This window comes from Armigeres subalbatus, chromosome 2, assembly GCF_024139115.2.
Source record: "Armigeres subalbatus isolate Guangzhou_Male chromosome 2, GZ_Asu_2, whole genome shotgun sequence".
Taxonomy (NCBI): Eukaryota; Metazoa; Arthropoda; class Insecta; order Diptera; family Culicidae; genus Armigeres; species Armigeres subalbatus.
This window is the reverse complement of record NC_085140.1, coordinates 355558309-355582231: the sequence shown is the minus strand read 5'-3', so window position 1 is coordinate 355582231 and position 23923 is coordinate 355558309. Positions and strand designations below refer to the sequence as shown.

Sequence of the window (23923 nt, the reverse complement as noted above, 5' to 3'; positions counted from 1 at the left end):
TCTAAAAAATATTCGAAAAGTTCTGACATAAAATTCCACAACCTTAGATTTAAAACATAAATATGAATTGTAGGTATCTAAAAACGATTTTATTTTATTTTTTATTTTCATTTGAGTTGGCAGCGGAAATGGAAAAGTGGAGACATGGGTAGATGGCTGCATTCTATTCTCCCTCAGGTATCGAAGAGACCATGGTTCAAAGGGTTGAATGTGGGACGTGATTTCATTCGAACCATGTGTAGACTAATGTCCAATCACTACTCGCTAAATGCACATACGTTTCGAATTGGGCTTTCTGGAAGCAATCTCTGTGACTGTGGCAACTATCAGGATATCGAGCACGTCGTGTGGGGGTGCGTCGAGCATCGTGAAACCAGGTCTGAACTGACTGAAACTGTCCGGGTCCGAGGAAAGCAAATAAAACCCGTTAGGGAAGTGTTGGCGGGCCTTGATTTAGAGTATATGAACCTTATCTATCTGTTTTTGAAAGAGATTGCTGTTAGAATTTGAATCTTTGTGAGTCCCCTGCATGTAGCATCTCCCCTTAAAAGTGTCCTCTTCTTTTCGTTGTCTCTTTTTTTTTGTTTTTGTTTCTCTTCCATTTCAGATCAATGCAAAAACCCACCATCAAACCAAGTCAACAACATCGCAATCAATAATTTTAAAACCCTAAACCCCCTCCTATTCCTATTATGTATTTGTGATCCCTAACCTCGAGTCAGTCGCGTGTACGTCGGCTACCCAAACTAACTCTAGTTGTAAGAATCACAAGAATTGTAAAATGAATTGTACAAAAAAAACCTATTTCCGGCTCCGTAACGCCAAATGGCAAATGAGCCTTCTAAATAAACGCAAGATTAAAAAAAATTCATTTGAAACAATTTAATTATAATGTATTTAATACTAGTTTAACTTATATCGGAACTTGAAAAATAGAAAGTGAAAAACACGTTAAACTGCTAATAATCAAGATCTTAAACGAAGATGGCCACAATTTTTGTTTACCCGAAATGAATGTTCATTACTTTACTAGTTACTATTACTAGTTACTTTACTTTACCAAACTCAAGAAAAAATCAACTATTGGAAAATTATGCTTTGTTGCGTACAAAAATATGATACATATTGATATTGCGCAATACACGTAAAAACGTAAAACTTTTTTGGATTTTTTTTTACCCAGTAGGGTAACCGTACCCTTAGTGGAGGTAGCACCAATAGTGGAGGTAGTGGGGTTTTAATGAGATTTATCATATTCATACACTTTACGATGGTTTCAGTTGATGCGTCGTGCTTCAAATATTCTGTTAAATGTAACTTATCTTAGGATTTCGCTTTAAAAGCAATTGAAAACAATGATTTTCCTTAACAAAATTCACTCCCTTGCACCTATAGTGGTGCAACTGTACCAATAGTGGCGAGTCTCATAAGAAACCAATGGATAGCACCACTATGGGAACCAAAATTAAATTTTACCGCCACTAAAGGAACAGTGTACCCATAGTGGTGCAAGCAATATTTCGTAATTGTTGATGTTAAATGGCATCTATCTCATTTTTTTTAGCGAATTTATTAGTTTATCTATTGACTAAGATATTAAAGCAGTAAATTTCCCATAATAATCAATTTTTAAAAAATATTTTCTTTTGTGGATCTACTAATACCTCCACTATTAGTACCGCTACCCTAAATGTCAATGCACTCTAGATTCTCGACTGTATCTTATGTATTTTTTCAGCTTTCAGATGGTGTACTCAGAATTTGAATTGAGCGGTGAAAAATCGATATTTTTGATAAAATTCAAGATGGTGGCCAAATCCAAGATGGCCGTCACATTTTTTTTATATGAATTGAAAGCTTTATTCATTCTCTATACAACAGCAACGAGTTTGTTTGATGTTTCGATGAAGATGTTTCAATGTAAAATTTTATGATATAACTTGATAACTTACCTTGAAATTATCCACAAATCGACTTTTTTACAACATGTTTACTGCCGTCATACGCATATTTGTCCCATGTTTGCTGGGATTCCCTATATACATGGGACAGTTATGCGTATAACGGCAGTTTGGCCCCTAGAAAACGAGGGATCCATCAATTTTGCTCAACCAAAGTGTTTTTCATCTAGTTTCAATATATTCGTCTTCTTCTTCTTCTGTTCGCGGCTGACTGTCATCATGCCGCTGGTTAAAGGGCTAGTGACTTAGACTATATGCCCTCAATATATTCTAACTAAAAGCGATGGAAGATTTGAAAACAAAAGATATGTGTAAATGGCGGCCTGGTATTGCGAGAACAGAGAAAACTTCTAATTTTACGGAGCAAAGAGGAAGAAGAAAACTGAGTGTCGGAAACTTCAAATGGCATGCACTGTGCGAAAAGTGTTGATATTCCTTGATATCAAGAATATATTCGAAAAGTCTAAAATGTTTCAAAAACGCATAAATGCGTTCCGAAATGCCTTGAAAGTACCATAAAACTTATTTAAAATATATAGCGGCAAGTAACACTTGTTTAAAGTTACATATTTTCTTTGATTTAAATAATCAACATTCACCTAAAAAATCAACCAACATTATTTTCCGTGCATCAAGTGATTTGCAGTGTTGCCACATATAAAGATTTATCTTATTTATAAAGATTTTTTAATATTTTTAGATAAAGATATCTTTATATAAAGATTAAAGATTTTTTTGAAGAAATAAGATTTTTCAAGATTTTTGTGCATTTTGAAATTTAGTGTTCTGTTTTTTTCTCATTTTTGGCCGATACTTTAATCCGATATCATGACCGATAAGGCAGCTTTCACTTAGTATAATCCGTCAGCTACCAGATGGCTATCGCTTGACTCAGTAGTTAAACGGAATGTTGATCGTTTTTCAAAGCTTATCATGTACTTTATGTTCTATTCGAACTGTGACAATTATTGAACTGCTCAGCGCCACCGTCGTCACCTCTACGATCCCATCCCCGGTAGAAGTCATGAACAGAATAAAAAACATGATATAGACTTGATTGATATAAGAGATAAAAGAACAGGCAACAATATCAAAAATTTGCACCGAAATATCATTTAAATATCAAAATATGCTATGGATAAGAACAAACTAATGGCACATGATACTGATCTCTTATTATAAATAGCATAAATTGATCTCCTCATGATATTTTTATGCAAAATATTGATATTGTCGTTTGATCTTTATCTCTTATATCAATCATGTTCATATCTTATTTTACTATCTTATCAACATTTGATATTATTCAGCTATTTTCTTCTACTCGGGATGACCTACTGCTTGTTAATAAAGTCAATCGTATTTTACAATAGGAAAGCCCTGAGTATACGAACATGTACAGTGAAATTAAATCGCTTTCTCTGATTATCCTTTCCAACATCTAGAAAGATGAATTTCTTAAAAATATCATAGACAAATGGCTTACAAAACTTTGAACAACATCTTCACGAGAAAATGAAGACCTACGTAGGGCTAGCGGCAGATAATCTGGCAGGACCTCTTGATTAACCGCTGAAGGTAACTTTCTATTCTCTCGCATGTAATTTCTATGTGGAGCTGGTGAAGCAAACATCCCGTTCTTAAGACAGCTTGACTCATCGATCCAAAGAATTTGGAGAACATTACCAGTCTCAGTTCGATCCTGAAGAAGATTCCAAACTTTTGCGGGAGCTCAGGGGTGCAAATCTTTGCAAAACTAATCAGATCGAAGAGCAAGCCGATACGACGAAAAGTTGCGAGACATCGCTGGGCGGTAGGAAAGAAGGCGAGAAGGAAAGCTGGTATTTCCATTATTAAGAAAGTTCATCAACATTTCTATCTCATCCCTCATTCGGCAGCAGCTGTCAAAAGGCTGTTTTGGCCGAATAACTTTATTAAAACTTTGGTTAGTAACCGACTGAATATATATATATATACGGTATACCAGCACGAGTAATGCTATTTTGCGTTAAAAATGTTATGTTAAAAAGAAAGGAATTGCCAAGATGGCTTTAACGTTGCAATTCAATTCAAAATGCAAAAAGTCAAAATATTCACACTACAAACCTGAAAGGTTTATAACTTTTGGTCACCTTGATTTGCAATAAATGGGATGGTACAAAAATACCTCGAAACTCGTTTCAAAATATACTCTCATTACAAATATCTACCTGCTTCTAAAAAACCCAACAGATTTAAAAACATTTGTATATTTATAAAAGTGAATATTTCAGCTATTAAGCATCTATTCAAGTTTAAGCCTGGAGCACAAAGACAAGTTTGCCAATCAACTCGTCGAATTTGACAGTTTATTCACGAGAAAATGTCAATTTTGACGGGCGAAATGACGAACGATGTTATGCGCTTCAGCCTTAAGTACATAAAGATTTTTCAAGATTTTTGCTCACAAATAAAGGTGAAAAGATTTTACGCCTGAAAATGAAGGTGAGGTTCGAAAAATAAGTGGCAACACTGTTGACGTTTGCGGAACAGCTTTCCGACGGTCGACCGTCGGACCCTCGTTCGATTTTTTCTATCTTCTCGCAATACGCTGAGAAGTGATCATTATACAAATACTGTATTGAAATGATACAAAATTGTAAGATTTTAATACAATGTTTATATTCAAATCTTCCGAAGTTGTATATGTCAAAATTTAATACAGTTCATGCAAGGTTCTTATGCAGAACTGTATTAAAATCTGACATCCGCTGGTTGAGTGAGACATCATCTCAATTTGTTGAGCTGAATCAGTCAGTATATAACACTATAATTATCCGGGCCTCATATAACAAGTTTGTTTTTAAAGCGAACATATTGCCTCTACAGTTAGTATACAAGAAAGGCAAAAACAAACAAAAGTCTTTTTAACTTAGAATGTTACAAAATGATATTTTATTGCGTAATATAATAATGTACAATCCCAGGATATAATCGGTCGCTGATTAGTACAGCTTTTCTTATTTTTTCAACTATGTCAGACTATCGAGAAACAACCGTTTTCCTGTCATTATCCTGCAGAGTGATGTCCCGCTTACAGTTCGGTATGTTTGATTATGTTCGGTTCCTGGAAGCTGGTACCGGCCGCCCTGTCCGGGCTGTGCTCGACGGGCTGCTGTGGCGGATGGTTCAGCAGCAAGTTGCTGTTTGATTGGAGCTCATTATTCTCGCAAAAATGATTGCTGATATGTGCGCTCTGATAACGATGATGATAATCATTTGCTATCATTCTGGCGGTAAGAGCCGCACTGGTTGAAGATGTCGACGTTTCCAGTGTGGGTGGTGGTTGATTGTGCTTTCCATGCTGCGGATGGGACCGGGCTACGTTTACAACGCCATGAGGCAGACGATTGTGCTGTTCCTGTCGTGCGCTGTCGTTATCGCTACTGATATGTTTCGAATGGAGCAGTGATTTGCTACTGCCGGACTCTGCTTCCGTCAGAATTGATTGGCGGTCATGAAGCGAAATGGACTTTCGCCGGCGTCGTTCTTGACTGTGCCACCACGTTTCGTCGTTCTTTCGGAACCACTTGTTGTATACCTGGTGGGAGAAGTAGAAAAGATATTCTGTAATGAGGCAGTGGTTTTCAATTATAAAATTCCTTTTGGAGTCTAAACATTTTAACTTGGCCTGTCAAAACCAAGTAATGAAATTATGTAGTAATCAACACCTTACAAAAATGTGTGAACCCCAAAAAGGGTCAATTTAAATCGCTTTTTATAAGACGAGCAGAAGGTAGAAGGAAGAATAATAAATAATGAAGAATATAGGAGGTGGAGGAAGAAGGAAGATGGAAGACAGAAGAAGGGAGAAGAAGCAAGAAAGAGGCTAGAGAAGTGAAGTTGGATAAAGGTAGAAGGAACAAGGAACACACAATAAACCGCTACCAGGTACAGATTTCATCAAATTATAATTCTATGGCAGCAAAATAAAATTTCCATAAAGAATTATAAATTTTTCACAGATTTCATTGATCACAAATCGTAACGATTATATCTGAGTATCTTCTTCTTTTTCTTCTTATTGGCATTACATCCCCACACTGGGATAGAGCCGTTTCGCATCTTAGTGTTCATTAAGCACTTCCACAGTTATTAACTGCGAGGTTTCTAAGCCAGGTTACCATTTTTGCATTCGTATTATCATGAGGCTAGCACGATGATACTTTTATGCCCAGGGAAGTCAAGACCATTTCCAATCCGAAAATTGTCTAGACCGGCACCGGGAATCGAGCCCAGCCACCCTCAGCATGGTCTTGCTTTGTAGCCACGCGTCTTACCGCACGGCTAAGGAAACCCCATATCTGAGTGGATATACAGACAGCAAATGTACGTATGAATAGATGTGAATTCCTTTCAACGTATCACAAGTCAATCAAAAAGGTGCTAGGTGCGGTTTGGCAGAATCCCGACCAAATATAAATTTTCCGAAATAGTACTAAATTTTCATAAACATTTTTCAAAAGCAAAAATTGCAATTATAGAAAAATAATTGTCCATAAAGAAATCAAAATGTTCCATAGAAAAAAACACAAAATTTCCATAAATATATCAATATATACAATCACCGACGAACCGACGTGTCACCCCATAGAAAATATTTTAAATTTGCTGCCCACGACGCCATGATGAAAAATCACCGAACACTAACGCCAACGGCATAATGGCTCGCGAAATTTTCGTAGCTCAGCCACCAACCTACGTGCATTAACATTGCAGCTGAGTTGCTTCTTAGCTCATTTGACAGGAGCGATCGCCCGGAAAACCGCATGACCGTTAAAAAGTGGTCAGATGGAGAATATTTTGCTTCTCCAAGCACATTTAGCACAAATCCAGAAGAGTAACGCAATGAAATGTGAAACCCTATTGGGCCATGTTGTATTCCTATTTTACGTTTGCTACTAACGACATTTGTACGTACCACATAAAAATAACTTCCACGAAAATCGGTATGTCTCGGCTCTTAAGGATCCCAGCCATTTTGAAAATGGCATAAAAAAGGAAATCCCAAAACCCGCTGAAAAAGGGAAACCATTTCCTATTAAACGCGCGCAGAAAAAATGGGACGTCAATTTTCTTATCTATCGGATTGTTTTCCAAGGTTTTAATACGCGGTTTTTCAAAAAAAAAAACTCATTAAGTCAATTGCGCAAAAAACCCAAATTAATCCACCTAGCGGTGATAGTGCCTTTCTCGTTTTTTCCCGAGTGAGTAATTGCTACGCACTTGTGGTATGAAAAAAAAACAAACTATTTTGGCCATTACTTCTGAGCCCATAGTCCGATCTGGATTTTCAATAGGAAACAATGGGACAGGTTTATGCATCGAATGCAACTAAATCGGTTAAGGATAAGTGACTGAAAAATGAGTGAGATTAGTTGCACACACACATGCACACCCTTGTCGGGGCACCATCAGTGCGGAAGTTTCCTTCACCGGAACTGGTGGACCACCCTGGACGCCGGGGGTGGAGTCAGGTGGATTCGAGTTAGGAAGTTTGTGGCACGACCGCCGAGGGATCGAGTAGCAGTGGATTAGCCAGCCTGTCGGCGAAGTAGCATAAGCTAGGAGCTGGCATTTATGAAGAAGTGCATGAACACGGCCTCCCCCCTTCCGAAGTTGTCGCAGCATCCCGTGGTCGGGGGATCGAGACAAAGATGATAAGGGACCCGGAATCATCCGGGAGGCACATTTTCAGCAGGTCGGGAAGGAGCCCAGCCCTGTTCGCCTTCAAGGTGTCTGTCGCGCAGATTTTTGATGGCCTTTAACCCTTGTAAAAAAACACACACACATACACCGGCGTTTAAGCGTGCTGCAAAATCACAGTGCAGGTAACGCAGCTAAACCTGAACCACTGTGATGCAGCCCAGCAACTGCTGTGTCAGACAGTTGCTGAATGGGGACGGATATCGCCATCATAGCAGATTCTTACCGGGTACCCGCCAGGAACGGTAATTGGGTCACCCATGGGTCTAAAATGGCGGGTCATATGGACAACGGGGAAATACCCAGTCCAAGAGTTGGTATCTTCGACACACGAGGGCTTCGTCATTGCCAAAGCCAACGGGGTCTTCTTCTGCAGCTGCTATGCGCCTCCTCGATGGTCGATCGAGCAGTTCGGTCGTATCCTAGATTGTTTGACGGCTAACTTGATGGGGCGTAGGTGGGTGGTGATAGCGGGGGACATCAATGCTTGGGCCATGGAATGGGGAAGCCGATCCACGAATCAACGGGGGTAGAGAAACCGCCTGCCTACGGGCACGGAGGCGGATGCAGCGAGCACGCACAGAAGAGGAGCGTGTTGAACGACGGGTGGCGTTCGTGGATACTAGCGCCGCTCTGAAGACTGAGATTAGATCAAACAAAAAAGCCTGCTTCGAGGGCCTGTGTCAAAGTGCCAACGCGAATACATGGGGTGACGCCTATAGGGTCGTAATGGCCAAGACAGGCGATGGCCCCAAAAGAGCGGCCCCAGAGATGCTGGAGAGGAACATCGCAGGGCTCTTCCCACGTCATGACCCAAGTCCCTGGCCTCACTTTGTGGAGCTGCCAGGGGCCAGGGTGCCGACAAGGGAAGAGTAACTGTGGCGGAGCTTGCGGGGATTGCACAGTCCCTTAGTGTAGGTAAGGCGCCAGGACCGGATGGTATTCCAAACCTGGCCATCGAAGCGGCCATTGCTGAGGTTCCCGAGATGTGCTCGAGAAGATCATCTTCAACAGGTTGTTGATACGCACGGAGGGTGCGGATGGTCTATCGAGTAACCAGTTTGGCTTCCGAAAGGGTAAGTCGACCATAGACGCTATCTTGTCGGTTACCAAATTCACGGAGAGAGCTATCCAGCGTAAAAGGAGGGGAGTTCGCTATTGTGCAGTAGTGACTCTCGACGTGAGGAATGCATTCAATATTGCAGATCCGCTCCTGCGTCTTGGAATTCCAGAGTACCTGTACAAGATTCTCGGAAGCTACTTCCAGAATCGAGTACTGGTATACGACACGGAGGCGGGTCGGAAGTGCGTTGACCAGGGATTGAATCCTAAAGAGAAAGAGCAAGTCTCTCACTTATCATCTCTGTATACATATACGATATGTAGCATACCGCGAGAAACTTTTTTCGCAAGCTACCATGATAGAGAACTGATTCGGGATGCTATACCCCATGATAAATTTCTTTTAGAAAGCTCCAAATATGGGAAGCACTAGCTCTGATGATGCATTTCAACTTGTTCTACACAGCTGTGCAGTAACCAACACGAAAGGAGCGAAAACAAAGTGAGAATCACCATTTTTCTGTGGGGGCTGCCTATCCGATTCTGTTTTTCGCACTTGTATACAAGTTTGTTAAATTTGTTATCATGGCTTGTTATGATTCGGAACAGTTTTTGCCTCTCTTTTATCGTTGTTCGTTATCTATTGAGAGCGATTTCTGCAAACCCTGGCGTTGACATAACCTCAGGGGTTCCGCAAGGTTCCATACTGGGTCCGGTGTTATGGAACGTCATGTAAGACGGTGTCTTGAGGTTGAAGTTCCCGGTGGGCGTGGTAATCGTCGGCTTCACTGACGGTATTACGCTGGAGATCTACGGCGAATCGATCGAAGAGGTGCCCTAGCAGCACACATATTCCACACAGGTTACTGTAACTCATATGTGACCAGATTTAGTCGCAATCAAGTTGCTACAACCAGATTTGCCTGACATGTGCTGCTCGGGTGGAGTTGACTGCAGCCCACTCGATCGCAATTGTGGAGGAGTGGATGAGTTCCAGGAAGTTAGAACTGGCTCACCACAAGACTGAGGTGGTTGTTGTTAACAACCGAAAGGGCAGGCAACTGCGCGGTCACCTCTGAACGCTCTATCAAACTCTTGGGGGTAATGATCGACGATAAGCTCACCTTTGGTAGCCACGTCAATTACGCCTGCAAGCGTGCCTCCACAGCTATAGTGGCATTGACCCGGATGATGTCCAATAGCTCTGCGGTTTATGCCAGCAAGCGCAAGCTTCTGGCTAGTGTCGCTCTGCCCATACTGAGGTATCGGGGGACAGCTTGGGACACGGCCCTGCATATTAACTGCTACAGAACGAAGTTAGAAAGTACGTATAGGCTCGGGTGGCCTCGCCCTAGTGTCCGGTGTGCGCAGGTTTAGAGGAAATGGCGGAACACGTGTTGTTCGTGTGCCCGCTTTTTCGCACAATGCGTGACCACATGCTTGCCACAAAGAGCTGCTTATAAGGAATATTTTCATAAAAAAGATCGAAGAAATGTTGTTCTGGACTGAGATATTTCAGTTTTAGTAAATAGTCAAAAAGTGTACAAATTCGGTACTTTTTCTTTACATATGTTATTATTTCATCAATATTGCACCAATTAAAAACAATTCAAAAGCAAATAAATGGGAATATTTTCTAGGTAACATAGCTTTTCTTTCCGATGGAGTTGGTCATTGGCGTAACTACAGGGGGGCTAGGGGGGGCTATAGCTCCACCTAGAACCAAGTTAGCCCCCCTATAATTGTTGCTGCTTTGCCAAAGTATTGCACATTTCTAGCTTTCTGATCATATATGGACGTAACTGCAGAACATCATTTTATCGGTTACCTCTATCTTCAGCAAGTTGATTCTGTTTCATCAAGTTTTCAAACTTCGAACAATTGAACAATTGTGTTGCCAATTGACTTGTTGGCGTTGTGTTTCATGCTTTCTCAACCAGGGCTCTTCGATAAATATTCTATATATGCGACGTAGTTTTTCGGTAGTATTTGTTAGTATTTCTGGATACTGTCGAAAGTTTAGAGTTGGTTACCCCTTGGAGACAACATAGAAAATTGATTAACTACCGTCGTCGGGGTGACAATGGGTCAAATGGGGGTGAGAATGAGTCACTGTTTCAACTACTTAGAATGCTTGTAGAATAGATTGTATGTATCTGAAGGCAAGAAGACTAAAATATAAGAGACCTTTTTGAACGATTTTGCTCTGTACGTCCTTCAGACTGCCGGTGAGGACGATGACCCATTCTCACCCCCCAGACCCATTGTCACCCCCGATGGAGGTATCAAAAAAACACAGGGTGCTAAGCTTGCGATAAATTTCTAACAAGTCTTGATTTGGCAATGGAATTTAATATTGTGCCTTGCAACAAAATGAGAGCTTTCGTGATCATTTTCCAAAGCTCTCCTAGATGTGGGAAATTTATCTGCAGTACAAATAGCACGTGTTATCAAAATATTCATTGCCACAATCCACCACTTGGAGGCCGTATTTTATAAAATATCAAAGTAGCTTGTTTTTCTTAGGCGATTATCTGGCGCTCATTTTGTGTTGCTATCAAAAATAAGCGGAGGAGTTTTTTTTATGAGCGGTGTAATAACAAATGATCAATCCTTTAGGATTTTCAAGGTTGCCTAGAGCCTTGTGAGTATTTTTACTAAAGTGTGCGTATGATATCTTTTTTTTTTCTAGAATAATCCTTTAACGACAAGCATCTCAGAATTTATGAAAAAAAAACTCTTATTTTGAAGGGCAAACCATTCTATACAACTCTACACGGAAGCAGTTGTTTTTATTATTTCACGCATGACGCAGCAAAGCTGGAATAAAATGACAGTTCTGTGTTGCTTCCGTATTCAGTGGTGTGCCCTTGAAAACGCGAATAGATTTAAATTTGGATTCCGGGAGGCTTATTCTTAGAAATGCATGGCATTTTTGAGGAGATTGTCGTAAAAAAATCTTTCGATATGTGGTAGCCAAGTACAACGTATCGTACATTTTGAAGGTATACAAGGCAAATTTGTTTGGTAAAGTGTTCTAAGGATGTTGCTGCTATTTCCCAAAAAATGAATTTCCAATAATCCTACTAAGTTTCATGAGATTCGAAGAAAGCTCGACAAATCCTGATGTTTTAAGGAGAGGCAATTAAAATGTAAATGAGAAAGAAATTGGAATAATTCCTTTTAATGGATATATACAATTCCACAGCCTTCTTTCGTATTGAAAAGTTCCTGATTTACATATCAAAGTTTTCGGGAAACCTATATAGTATATACTCAACATTTCTAGATTTTCATATCAGGGTCACTGGATGTGTTGAAAACGCTGTCTGATAGGTCAACTTCCCGAGTAGCACACATGTTGTACAGTAGCCATATACAACTAGTTTGGGTCATATTTGAGTTGCTGCAACCAAATCAGACTGAATTATGCTGCTAGGATTGTGGACAGCGTTGAGAGTAAAAGATAACTTTTCTGTGTGTGACTTGAATAGAACAATTGAAAAAAAGTTAGCCCCCCCTAGAATTTTTCCTTAGTTACGCCCATGTGATTTGGTTACCTGATATACAGGATTTGGTCGGAGAATATAGATGGAGCCAGTTATAAAATGATATCACATCCAACAGTTAATATGTAGCAATATACAAGTAATCGGGTTTACTAATACCTAATAGGGAGACACTTTACAGCATTAACTTCAACAAGCCACCAAAGATTAAGTAATCCAATTTTGGAATCATTTCATTTAATGTGAAATTGGAAAAAATACGAGCTTCGCGAAACAATCAAAACTAATTTTGAGCTTTTGTCCGGGTTTCCGCCACTGTGCGACGTGGCACGGACGGATGAAAAATGCACCACAGGGAGTGAGTGCTACACTGAAAAAAACTTTGTAGTAGAAATTACAATTTTGTGGTAAAATTAAGAACAGTACCGACGTTTTTCAACCGAAGGGACAAATCGCTTAATTTAACCATAAATCTAGTTAATCTGATTGATATTATTTTCAATTTTACCACAAAAATTGTTATTTAGCACAGACTCAAACAAAATAGTTGATTTTACCACACAATTTTACTATTTTTTCAGTAAGAATAACTATGTAAGCGGTTGAATATACTATTTTTATCGTAAGATAGACCATATTTTAGTCATTTTAAGACGATTGGCACTTCGGTTGAAAAACGTCGGTACTGTTCTCAATATTACCCCTAAAATGGTAGTTTCTACTATACAATTTTTCTCATTGTAGTATAAACAATTTACCTTCCACAAAAAAACTAAAGAGCAATACAAAAATAAGAAATTTAAAAAAAAATAGAAAAAAGCAATAAAATTGATTAAATCTTCCATAAATAATAATCTTCCATAAATAACACTTTTAAAGGGGGCTCATCTATGGGAAAAATGTAATGTGTATTTGTATATATATATTTTTATTGATCTTTATTAATTTTTTTGGAAAGTTTTAAAAATTTTGCGGAAAAAAACATTTATTTTGTGGAAAATTTTGTAACTATTTATTGCTAATATTGATTTTTTTATGGAAATTTTGTATTTTTTTCCTATGATACATTTTCATTTCTTTATGGGTAATTATTTTTTATAATTGCAATTTTTTGCTTTTGAAAGTACTAATTTATTATTGATTTGTGTAAAATTTTTAATTGTTTATGGAAATTTTGCATTATTTAGGGAAATTTTATATTTGTTTGTTGATCATATCATTATTAGCAATTTCCTATTTTTGTGGAAAATTTCTAATTTTTTGGGGCGAGCCTTCATTTTGGTGTAGTTCTATAGTACAGAATAGTGGTCTCTGACTACACATTTGAAAACCCATGCTTCATAACGGTATTCTATGCAGACAGCTCACCTGATAAGGATCGATTTGCCAGTGCTTATGGAAGGAGATACTCGCTGGGTCCAGCGTTTCCGGCGGATAGTCGGAAGGACGGGCCTGGTGGAAGAGCGGCGAATGAATCGGTCGTACCCCCAGCCGATACAGGCACGCTGCAATGATCATGTCGTCCGGTGAGGAAGCCGAAGGGCACTCGCAGGACCGCAGCAGAGCGCCAAGAATCCGCACGCTAATCACTATTCCACCCCCACCGGTGACGTAGTTGTAGCCCTGGCCGTCCTCGGCGAGCAAATGATAGCCGTACCGTTCGCCGATGTACACGTCCTGGGCCGAATCGAAGCCGCTCAAGAAGCGAGTCAGCGCCGATGGACTGCAAAAGGAGGAAATAAAATTGAGCATTTTATTAGGCAGTTCGTGTGCGATGCGGTGACTTAAAGCGATGGAATGGGTTCCCGCAAGCATGATTTACGGCGTATGCATTCAAATAGAAGAGTGACATATTACGGATTAGCCTAACTTTCTTGCGGCATACCTATTATGAGGTCAAAAAAGGGAAAATTAGATTTGGGTAAGTAATACAGGTAGCCCTTGATTATTCGAAGATATTAGTGTTGATTTAATTATTCGTAAACAAAAATATTTTAGTATTGTCGATGTAATGGGGTCTTCTATAGCTCAGTGGTAAGATGCTCAACTATAGGAACAAATCATGATTCATTGAAATTTTTCAGAACCAGCGAAATTTGAAATCTCTCTTTTTGTAACGGAGGGTATGTCCCACTATAGGAAGATTTTTGGTAATAATTCCGACAGCGATAAAAAATCAATCGAATAAGTAGATTTTTTTTCTTCCGATCCTCTGGCCCAATGTTATAGACATTTCAATCATTTGACATCGAATAAATACTTCAATCCATTGTTTTTGATTGTTATTGATATGGACACATCATGAATTCAAGGTTACTGCTTCTTCTACATATTGTTTCATTAGATTTTGACATTAAAAAAATGGTGTTTTTCATTTTGCAAACTTTTTATTCAATCATTGCATTGACCCTTATTTCTTTACCTTTTATTTTTTTATTCCTTCAGACAATTTCTAAGGTTTTGTCGCATAAGCACTGATGAAATACACACAAAGCAATTATCATAAAATGAGTGGATCCCTACCTCAGAATAGTGTCGTCGTCCACCAGCATAATCCATCTAACGTCCACTAATGTTCGATTGCGGAACATTTCCTCCTGCACGAGTTGCAGGATTTCCAAACTTTTCCCACAGTGACCGATGCTGGTGTTGGGAATACTCGTCGCAATCGTCGGTATGCTGGCATCTGATGGGCCGTGGTGTGACACATTCCCATCGGAAGCATGGGATGGATGCGAAAAGGAAACGAAAAATGTGAAAGTTATGCAATCAAACTAACTTTGATATCGATATATTTTTCAATATTTAATAAAGCGATTTGAGGAAGGTACTGCGGTGGATGCTTACCGAAAATGTCGCTGTAAAGCCGCAAGTGGTGTACGTAGCGTGCCCAGGTGTGCAACAGCACCGGGACCCGCTGGGCGTGAAACTTTTCGCACGTTTTCACGGCGAACAGGATGGGGGTCGATGTCACTTCAGCTCGTTCTCGGCCAGCAACAGGTGGATGGTTCTGGGAAAAAGTAGAACGAAATAGATTGTAGATTATTGAATCGAACTGATGGTGTTGATCGCGTAGGTGGGTTTATACCGCGAAGGATGTGGTACGTGGTTGGTTTTCTTACAATTTATGAAAATTGGGTCGATGTGGCTCCAGTGGAACATGATATCGATGATATCGCAACGGTTCACCTACATATTTGCTGTTCGATAATGGCGCGAAAACTTTTCAACCTGTGAATGTTAAAATCAATAGCACTTACTTATTCACACGTTGCATGTTTTCCACTGAATCATCAATCATGAATTTTAGCTTTGGTGCTTCGGTGAAGTGAAGTTTCCACCTTCTAGGACGAACCATACCATACTTCCTTTGTATTTGGGTACCGTTCTATATCTTGATAGGTAGTTACATCAGACAGTAGAAGGAGGAGTGAGTGGTAACATGTTTGCTTCGCTTGGCGAATCCGCAAGGCGAATCATACGATGTGTTGCAAATTTTGCAGACAAAAACAATATTCATGGAACCTTGTGTTCTGGCTTGCGGATTGTTTGTTTATACACATTTCCACGTGTTCGAAAATAATATAATGATCATTGCCAGTTGGTTAAGTCGCTGTTGACATCTTAGACCATCATAGGGAAATTGTCTTATTTTTTATCTTAATCTCAATGTAATTTTTTTTTCTAATCGAAAATAATGAAGCTCATATTCGTCGGTTGCTAACAATCGAGCTCTCTACTGGAAAAAAATATCGAAAATCAGAAATGGGTCCTCTTACTTATTTTTCTTTTTCATTCAATAGGATTAATATGGGACACCTTTGTAATAGAAAATCGGATAAAACCGATTATTAGATTGAGGAAAACCTTTCAAAATTTGAGAACATGTCTGTGTGGTAATATGCGATTTTTTTTTCAATTAAATTATTAAAACATTTTTCAAACTTAAATGTATATATTCGAATGATACAATTAAGGCCGACAGAATAATAATTCCGATAGAATACGGTAGTTATGAAGCAGAGGGCTAATTTTGGTGATAAATCAAATATCAAATATAAAATATAAATCATAAATCAAATGATCAAGACGAGTTCGGTGATCCTTATGCCTTATAAGCTGGAGTTCGTGGATTAAATCCTAGACTTTTCCCATTCTTACTTTGTATCTCGATTCTTGTTCTTTCTGCTTTTCATGCAATACCAAACTGATTCTTAACTTATTACACTAACAATCCTCAGCATTCGCAGACTTGGCCAGGACAGATCTCGACTTTTGGAGAGCATCTTGTTTGCATCTATGATCCGTTTAGTCAAAACGATTTCGTTCGATACTTTTCCAAGCTAATGAGACCTCCGAGGTCCACTCAATCGTTCTGGAGTTCAAATCAATACATACAGTACTATCCACAGGATGACAATACAGATAAGACAAATAAGACAAATAAGAGAAATATGTCAAATAATGTTTGTTGAGAAAATTATTTTGAGCTTTTTAGTGGAATGTCTTCACTTGTCATAAGACGAGTTTGTACAATCCCATTTAATTCCACCACTTAATTGTACCTTGACAGATACGTATTTCGACCTCAACAGTAAGGTCGCCCTCAGTGTCTCGTACTTGATTCGACTAAGTCGAATAAGTCGTACGTACAACGTACACACCAGTCAAGCAGTTTGACGAACATTTACTCCGCCCCCAAGAAAACGCTTCGGTTGCTGCTTTGTTTGAACGTGTGTGAAGTTGTTCGAACAACCATTTGACAGTTGGCGGCTCGGTTGGAAAAAATTAAAACGGTTTGATTTTGGTTTGAGTTGTCGGGGGTGGAGTCAAGGTTCGCCGAACATGTTTGAGAATTTGTAGTGAAGTTGCACAAACCCCCATATATTTTTTGATGGTTGGTGCTCAAGTTGGCGCTTCGGTCGTTCGTATGTGATATTGTTGGTCGAATAAATTGATTGTTCGTGCCGGTGTTGGTAAAACTTGATGGATGTTTGAATAAACGAGAGGTGGAGTCAATGTTGGTCAAACTGCTTGACCGTGTGTACGTTCCATTATGACAAGTGAAGACAAATAAGACATATATAGACAAATGAGACAAATAAGACTAATAAGACAAATGAGACAAATTCTCCTGTATGTTTCACCAGGAATTCCACTGGATACTCCTTCAGGAATTTCTCCGGAAATTCCTTCCTGAAATCTTCTCAAGGAAATCCTCCAGATATTACCTAAGCAAATCCTTTGGATATTCCTCCAGGATTTCATCCGGACATTCCCTCAGGAATTCCTCCAGATATTTCTTAAGGAATTCTTCCAGATATTTTTTTCAGGAATTACTCCGGATATTCCTCCTGGAATTCCAACAAATTTGTCTTTAGAAATTATTCCGGAGATATCTCCAAGAAACCTCCGGAAGTTCCTCCTGGAAATCCTCCAGCAATTCTTCTGGATATTTTTCTAGGAATTCTTCCGGATATTCCTCCACAAATTCCTCTGGATATTCCTCCAGGATTCCTGAAGGAAAATCAGGAAAAAGTTCTGTAGGAATATGTGGAGGAATTTCGAGTGAATATACGGAGGTATGCCTGGAGGAATATTCGGAGAAATTACAGTGAACGTTCGCTAATTGGGTTTTTTCTAGTTAGGGCGCTTTTTAGTTGGGGGTTCGCTAATTGGGGCGAAACAAAAGATATTTTAGTTACTAGATAAAGATTGTCGCTTCGGTTCCCTTTGTTCTGCTGTCCGGAACATGTTGGGTACCAAGCTGTCAAATCGTATGGATTTTCCTTCTTTGACATTTAGTTCCCCTATCCTCGCCAGCAAAAGATGTTCCGGACAGCGACAATCTTTATCTGGTAACTAAAATATCTTTTGGCGAAACCCATGGTTCTCAGAAATTTTGCTTTGGTCCACCGGAACCGGATAGTGGCGTACCGGAACCTGTGCCAGAGTGGTCACATGTGACCAAAACGGTCCAATTACACTTTCGTTGGCCGTATCTCGTCGCGGCAGTGTAATTTGATGTGTTGCATGGTATGGTTCTCTGTAATTTTGATTTGGTCCTCCGGAACCGGATAGTGGCGTACCGGAACCTGTGCCAGAGTGGTCACATGTGTCCAAAATAGTCCAATTGCACTTTCGTTGGCCGTATCTCGTCGCGGCAGTGTAATTTAATGTGTCGCATGGTATGGTTCTCAGAAATTTTGCTTTGGTCCTCCGGAACCGGATAGTGGCGTACCGGAACCTGTGCCAGAGTGGTCACATGTGACCAAAACGGTCCGATTACACTTTCGTTGGCCATATCTCGTCGCGGCAGTGTAATTTGATGTGTCGCATGGTATGGTTCTCTGAAATTTTGATTTATTCCTCCGGAACCGGATAGTGGCGTACCGGAACCTGTGCCAGAGTGGTCACATGTGTCCAAAACGATCCGATTATACTTTCGTTGGCCGTATCTCGTCGCGGCAGTGTAATTTGATGTGTCGCATGGTATGGTTCTCTGAAATTTTGATTTGGTCCTCCGGAACCGGATAGTGGCGTACCGGAACCTGTGCCAGAGTGGTCACATGTGACCAAAACGGTCCGATTACACTTTTGTTGGCCATATCTCGTCGCGGCAGTGTAATTTGATGTGTCGCATGGTATGGTTCTCTGAAATTTTGATTTGGTCCTCCGGAACCGGATAGTGGCGTACCGGAACCTGTGCCAGAGTGGTCACATGTGACCAAAACGGTCCAATTACACTTTCGTTGGCCATATCTCGTCGCGGCAGTGTAATTTGATGTGTCGCATGGTATGGTTCTCTGAAATTTTGATTTGGTCCTCCGGAACCGGATAGTGGCGTACCGGAACCTGTGCCAGAGTGGTCACATGTGTCCAAAACGATCCGATTATACTTTCGTTGGCCGTATCTCGTCGCGGCAGTGTAATTTGATGTGTCGCATGGTATGGTTCTCTGAAATTTTGATTTGGTCCTCCGGAACCACATACCGGTGATTCCGGTCCCGGAATAGTGGACGTAGTTGTCAATATAAGTCTATTGATTCACAGATATCGATTCCTGGCAATCATATATTAATATAATTGTCGATTTGAGCTATTTTTATTAGAATACTATTGACTACAATTAAAATTTGACCTTCGATACATGGAAATATGCGAGGTGTCCCCTACATTTCCGGTTATTCCTCCGGACGGGAACCTACGAACCGGAATTTCGTAACGGCATTTGAAAGTGCTGCTATTCCCCTTTGTAAAACTATATAAATTCCGAAAATCGGCCCACGGCATCATAAGTTATGACCAAAAGTATGGTCGAAGTGTCGTCCCAGTCTTTTAAGGGTTAAAAAGCAGATAAACGTCAGAATGTGATGTCAAAAACGCGTTGACGTTTTGTTTCCGTGTTTGGCGGGATCGATTTTTTCTGGCGCGTAAAATTGTCCTTTGTTGAATTGCTAAAAGTAAACATCATTGACGCTTGTCAAAACACTTTTTTTTAAACCTCCTTAACTTTTAAACCAATGAACGCTATTGTTATTTGGTGGGGCACCACTTGGTGCAAGAATAATAGCCGTTGAGAACAATGGTGTGATTGCATCGTGTGGCGCCCCACCTCTGTCTCCGCCAGTGCCAATGAACCGATTTGCAACCTTTTGACACGAATGAAAAGATTATCAGTTATAGATTTAAAAAAAGAATATCGTTTAAGGAAAATAGTAAGCTTTAAGATGTTTAAAAAATCAAAATATCTGTTTTTTTTATTTTCAACCTTTTGGACCACAACGACTATACTTTTTTTTAAAACTTTTGGCTTTCTCGTACACCCAGAGATGTCCTACAAAGTTGGCAAAAATTCTGCTCTTTATTTTTCACAATTTTTAACAGTCGAATAAAATTCATTCAGTGAGTGTAACCCATAGATGGATATTTGAGTTTTCTAAATGTCACTTCGATCTGTCAAAATAATACAGGCCGGGGCCACGCGGGGACAAAATCCATCGAAAGATGAAGGCGCTAGGTACGTTTGAAATCTTCCATTTCAGCCACAGTTATTAACTGCGAGGTTTCTAAGCCAGGTTACCATTTTTGCATTCGTATATCATGAGACTAACACGATGATACTTTTATGCCCAGGGAAGTCGAGACAAGTTCCAATCCGAAAATTGCCTAGACCGGCACCGGGAATCGAACCCAGCCCCTGCTTTGTAGCCGCACGTCTTAAGGACGACTAAGGAGGATCCTCCAGACATTACCTTAGAAAATCCTCCAGATATTCCTCCAGGAATTCGTAAGGATATTCCTTTAGGAATTCATCCGGAGATTTCCTCCGGATATTCCTCCGGGAATTCCTTCAAATATTTCCCCCACAATTTCTCCAAATATTCCTGCAGGGATTCCTCCGGATATTACTTCAGGAATTCCTTCGGATATTCCTCCAAAATATTCTTTCGGATATTCCTCCAGGAATTCATCCTAATACTGCTCCAAATATTCCATCAGATATTCCTCCAGAAATTCATCCCAATATTCGCCCAAGAACTCCTTTGGATATTCGTTCAGGAATTCCTCCGGATATTTCTCCAGGAATTCTTCAGGATATTTCTCCGGAAGATGGTGTTCGCTTCCGATCCGGCAGGTACAAGACGGCGTGGAGCGCAGCGAGCAAGGTAGGCGGACCAGGTACAGAACGACTTGGCGTGCGTGGGGCGCATTCAAGGATGGAAAGGTGCGGCCTCCAATTGTGGCGTCAAATAGTTGATTCAGTGTTATCTGTTTAGATGTAAGCTAAATAAATATATGAAATCCTTTAGATTTTTTTTAATATTCCTCCAGATATTTCTTCAGGAATTCCCCCGAATTTTCTTTCAGGAATTTCTCTTGATATTCCTCAGGAATGCCTCCAATTATTTGTTTAGGAATTCATCCGGATATTTGTTTAGGAATTTATCCGGATATTTATTCAGGATTTTTTCCGGATAATTCTTCAGACATTTCTCTGGATATTTCTCCAGTAATTCTTCGGGATATAACTCCAAGAATTTTCTCTGCATATTTCTCCAAAAATTCTTTTCGATATTCCTCGAAAATTCCTGTAGGAATAGCAGGAAGAAATTCTGTTGGAATATGTTGAGGAATTTCGATTGAAATATGCGAAGGAATTCATGGAGGAATACATATCCAGAGGAATGCCTGGAGAAATGTCCGGAGGAATATGTGGAAAATTCGAAAGCATTCCAGAGGGAATACCCAAAGAAATATTGGAAGAGTATCAGGAAGAATTCCTGGAGTAATATCCAAAGGAATATCTGGAGGAATATCCGAGGGAATTCTCGGACAAATGTCGTGACTAATTCCTGAAGAAATATCCTAAGCAATATTTGAAGGAATAATCGAAGGCATTCCTGTAGAAATATCCGGATGAATTCCTAGAGGAATATTTAGTGGAATTCCTGCACGAATATCCGGAAGAATTCTTGGAGGAATATCAGAAGAAATAGCTGTAGAAATATTCTGTCCGGAGGCACACCTGGAATAATATCCGGATGAATTCCTGAAGAAATATTCAGTGGAATTCCTGGAGGAATATTAGGAAAAAATCCTGGAGGAAAATCCTGAGGAATTCCTGGAGAAATATTCGGAGGAATTCTTGGACAAATATTCGTACGAATTTCTGGAAGAATGTCCGAAGAAATATTTGGAGAAATGCTAGGAGGAATTTCCGAAGGAATATTTTGGAGGAATATTCGAAGGAATATCTGAATTAACTTTCGGAAGAATATTAGGAGGAATTCCTGGAGGAATCCCAACAAACAACGACAAGCTACAAATAAGCATCTAAGTTGAATTATTGTTTATTTGTAATCTTCATAACTGTATAAAAAGGATGCTGAATAATTCGCTTGACAGATTTCATCTCGACACTTGATTCAACTAATATTCTACTTAGCCTTTTTATTTGTTTACCACCTTTATTTGAGAACGAACTAACGTTTTAGTTTTATCACATTGGGGAAGTTCATCAATGTGCTGAACTAATGATTTTCAAAATTCTCTGTTCGACTATGATGTGATGCTCTAAAAAGGTGGTCGAGAATTGAGTTTGAATAGTGGATTAATAAGCAAGCATTAGACATCCTTCTTAACCGTTGTCCTTCTTAACCATTGGATTTCACCTTTACCGGATCTATCGCACAGTGGGAGAAAACATGATAATAGTTTATGCTTTTCCGTTTGAAAGAAAATCGTGATGACTTGAATTGATGATACTTGGATAGGAAAATAATAATTTATTTTCAAGACATTGATGGATTCATTGTCAAGAACACTCAGGCTTTTTATATTCGTGGGGCAATGCATAATTGTTTCGTGATACATAATTAATTCCTGATCTAGGATAAAGCTGTTGGAGATTATAACGAACAAAATTGCTGGTGCAATGAAAAAAATACATAATAATTTAAATTCATAAAAAATCGACCATATTGCATGTCTGTTACAGATTTCCTATATACTAGTTGTTTTTTTATATGTAAATAAATGTCGACATGTGTAGTTATTTACTCGCTGCACGTGTGGTATTGATGGCAGAATAATATCGCAACTTCATTAAATTTTCAAAAACCCCATCATTGGAGACGAATTTTATTTTATTGTTTTGACATTATTTTATTATATTTTTTCCCAGTGTTGAATGGTTATGCCTGGCTGAACAATGGTTGAAATAAAAATCTTGTACAGTTATTAACAAACTGTAGTTTGACAGATTGACTTGTTTATTAAGAGTCCAATTATGATTCACATTCAACCATACAATTATTTATGTTTTGCATTGAGTAAGCCATAACTTACAAATCAAGGATGGCGCGGATGGCAACGTTACCGGCGGATGATCAAAAGTCAGCAGTTCGAGACCCGATTTAGGAAAATTTTAAAATGATTATATGAAAATAGCTATTGCAATACGTTCAATGAAGATCTTGTTCATGTTACTCTCAATGCGTTATTATTTTCGAAGAATTTACATGTAGCTGAATTAAGGCTCAGTAAAATGCTTATTAAAGGTTTAACGAATCAGGTAATAAAGTTGTTTTTCAAAATGAGATGTTGTTGCTGTATAACTTCTCCAAAATTGTGTGAACAAAGCCTGAACAGAAGTTGCGATATGAAATAGTACAGACATAATTCAACATAGTGCTGAACTGAATCATCACACTGATGTTAGTTAAACTAGTGAATGTTTGTTGGGATGTCTAGACGAATTCCTGGAGAAATATCCGTAGGAATATCCGGAGTAATATTCGGAGGAGTTCCTGGAGAAATATCGGGGAGAATTTCTGGAGACACATTGAAAGAAATATCTGGAGGAATATCCGGAGGCACTCCTGGTAGAATAACCGGGAGAATTCCTTGAGGAATATCCTGAGAAATATCTGGACGAATATGGAGGAATATTCGAATTAATATCTAGAAGAATATTCGGAGGAATTCCTGGAGGAATATCTGGAATAATTCTGGAGGATTATCCGAAGCAATACCTGGAAATATTTTCGGAGGAATTCCTGGGGCAAACTAAATAAAACATGCAACATTTAAATTATTTAAATTAAGAAAATATCCTTGAGGTATCTCCTACATTTGTTTCTT

The 23923-nt window shown here is 39.3% G+C and overlaps 1 protein-coding gene across 5 annotated transcripts in view; it reads right to left on the bottom strand.

Moving 5' to 3' along the window:
- Window positions 1-4897: 4897 nt before the first annotated feature.
- LOC134217103 (beta-1,3-glucosyltransferase) overlaps window positions 4898-23923 on the bottom strand; it is a 115016-nt gene continuing 95990 nt past the window's right edge. For all 5 annotated transcript variants that reach the window (XM_062695873.1, XM_062695876.1, XM_062695872.1 and 2 more), the window contains exons 6-9: window positions 15125-15287; window positions 14801-14963; window positions 13646-14000; window positions 4898-5541 (exon numbers count right to left, since the gene is read on the bottom strand). In XM_062695873.1, coding sequence (XP_062551857.1) covers window positions 5035-5541; window positions 13646-14000; window positions 14801-14963; window positions 15125-15287 — 1188 coding nt within the window. In that variant the 3' untranslated portion in view covers window positions 4898-5034. The remainder of the gene's footprint in view (window positions 5542-13645; window positions 14001-14800; window positions 14964-15124; window positions 15288-23923) is intronic.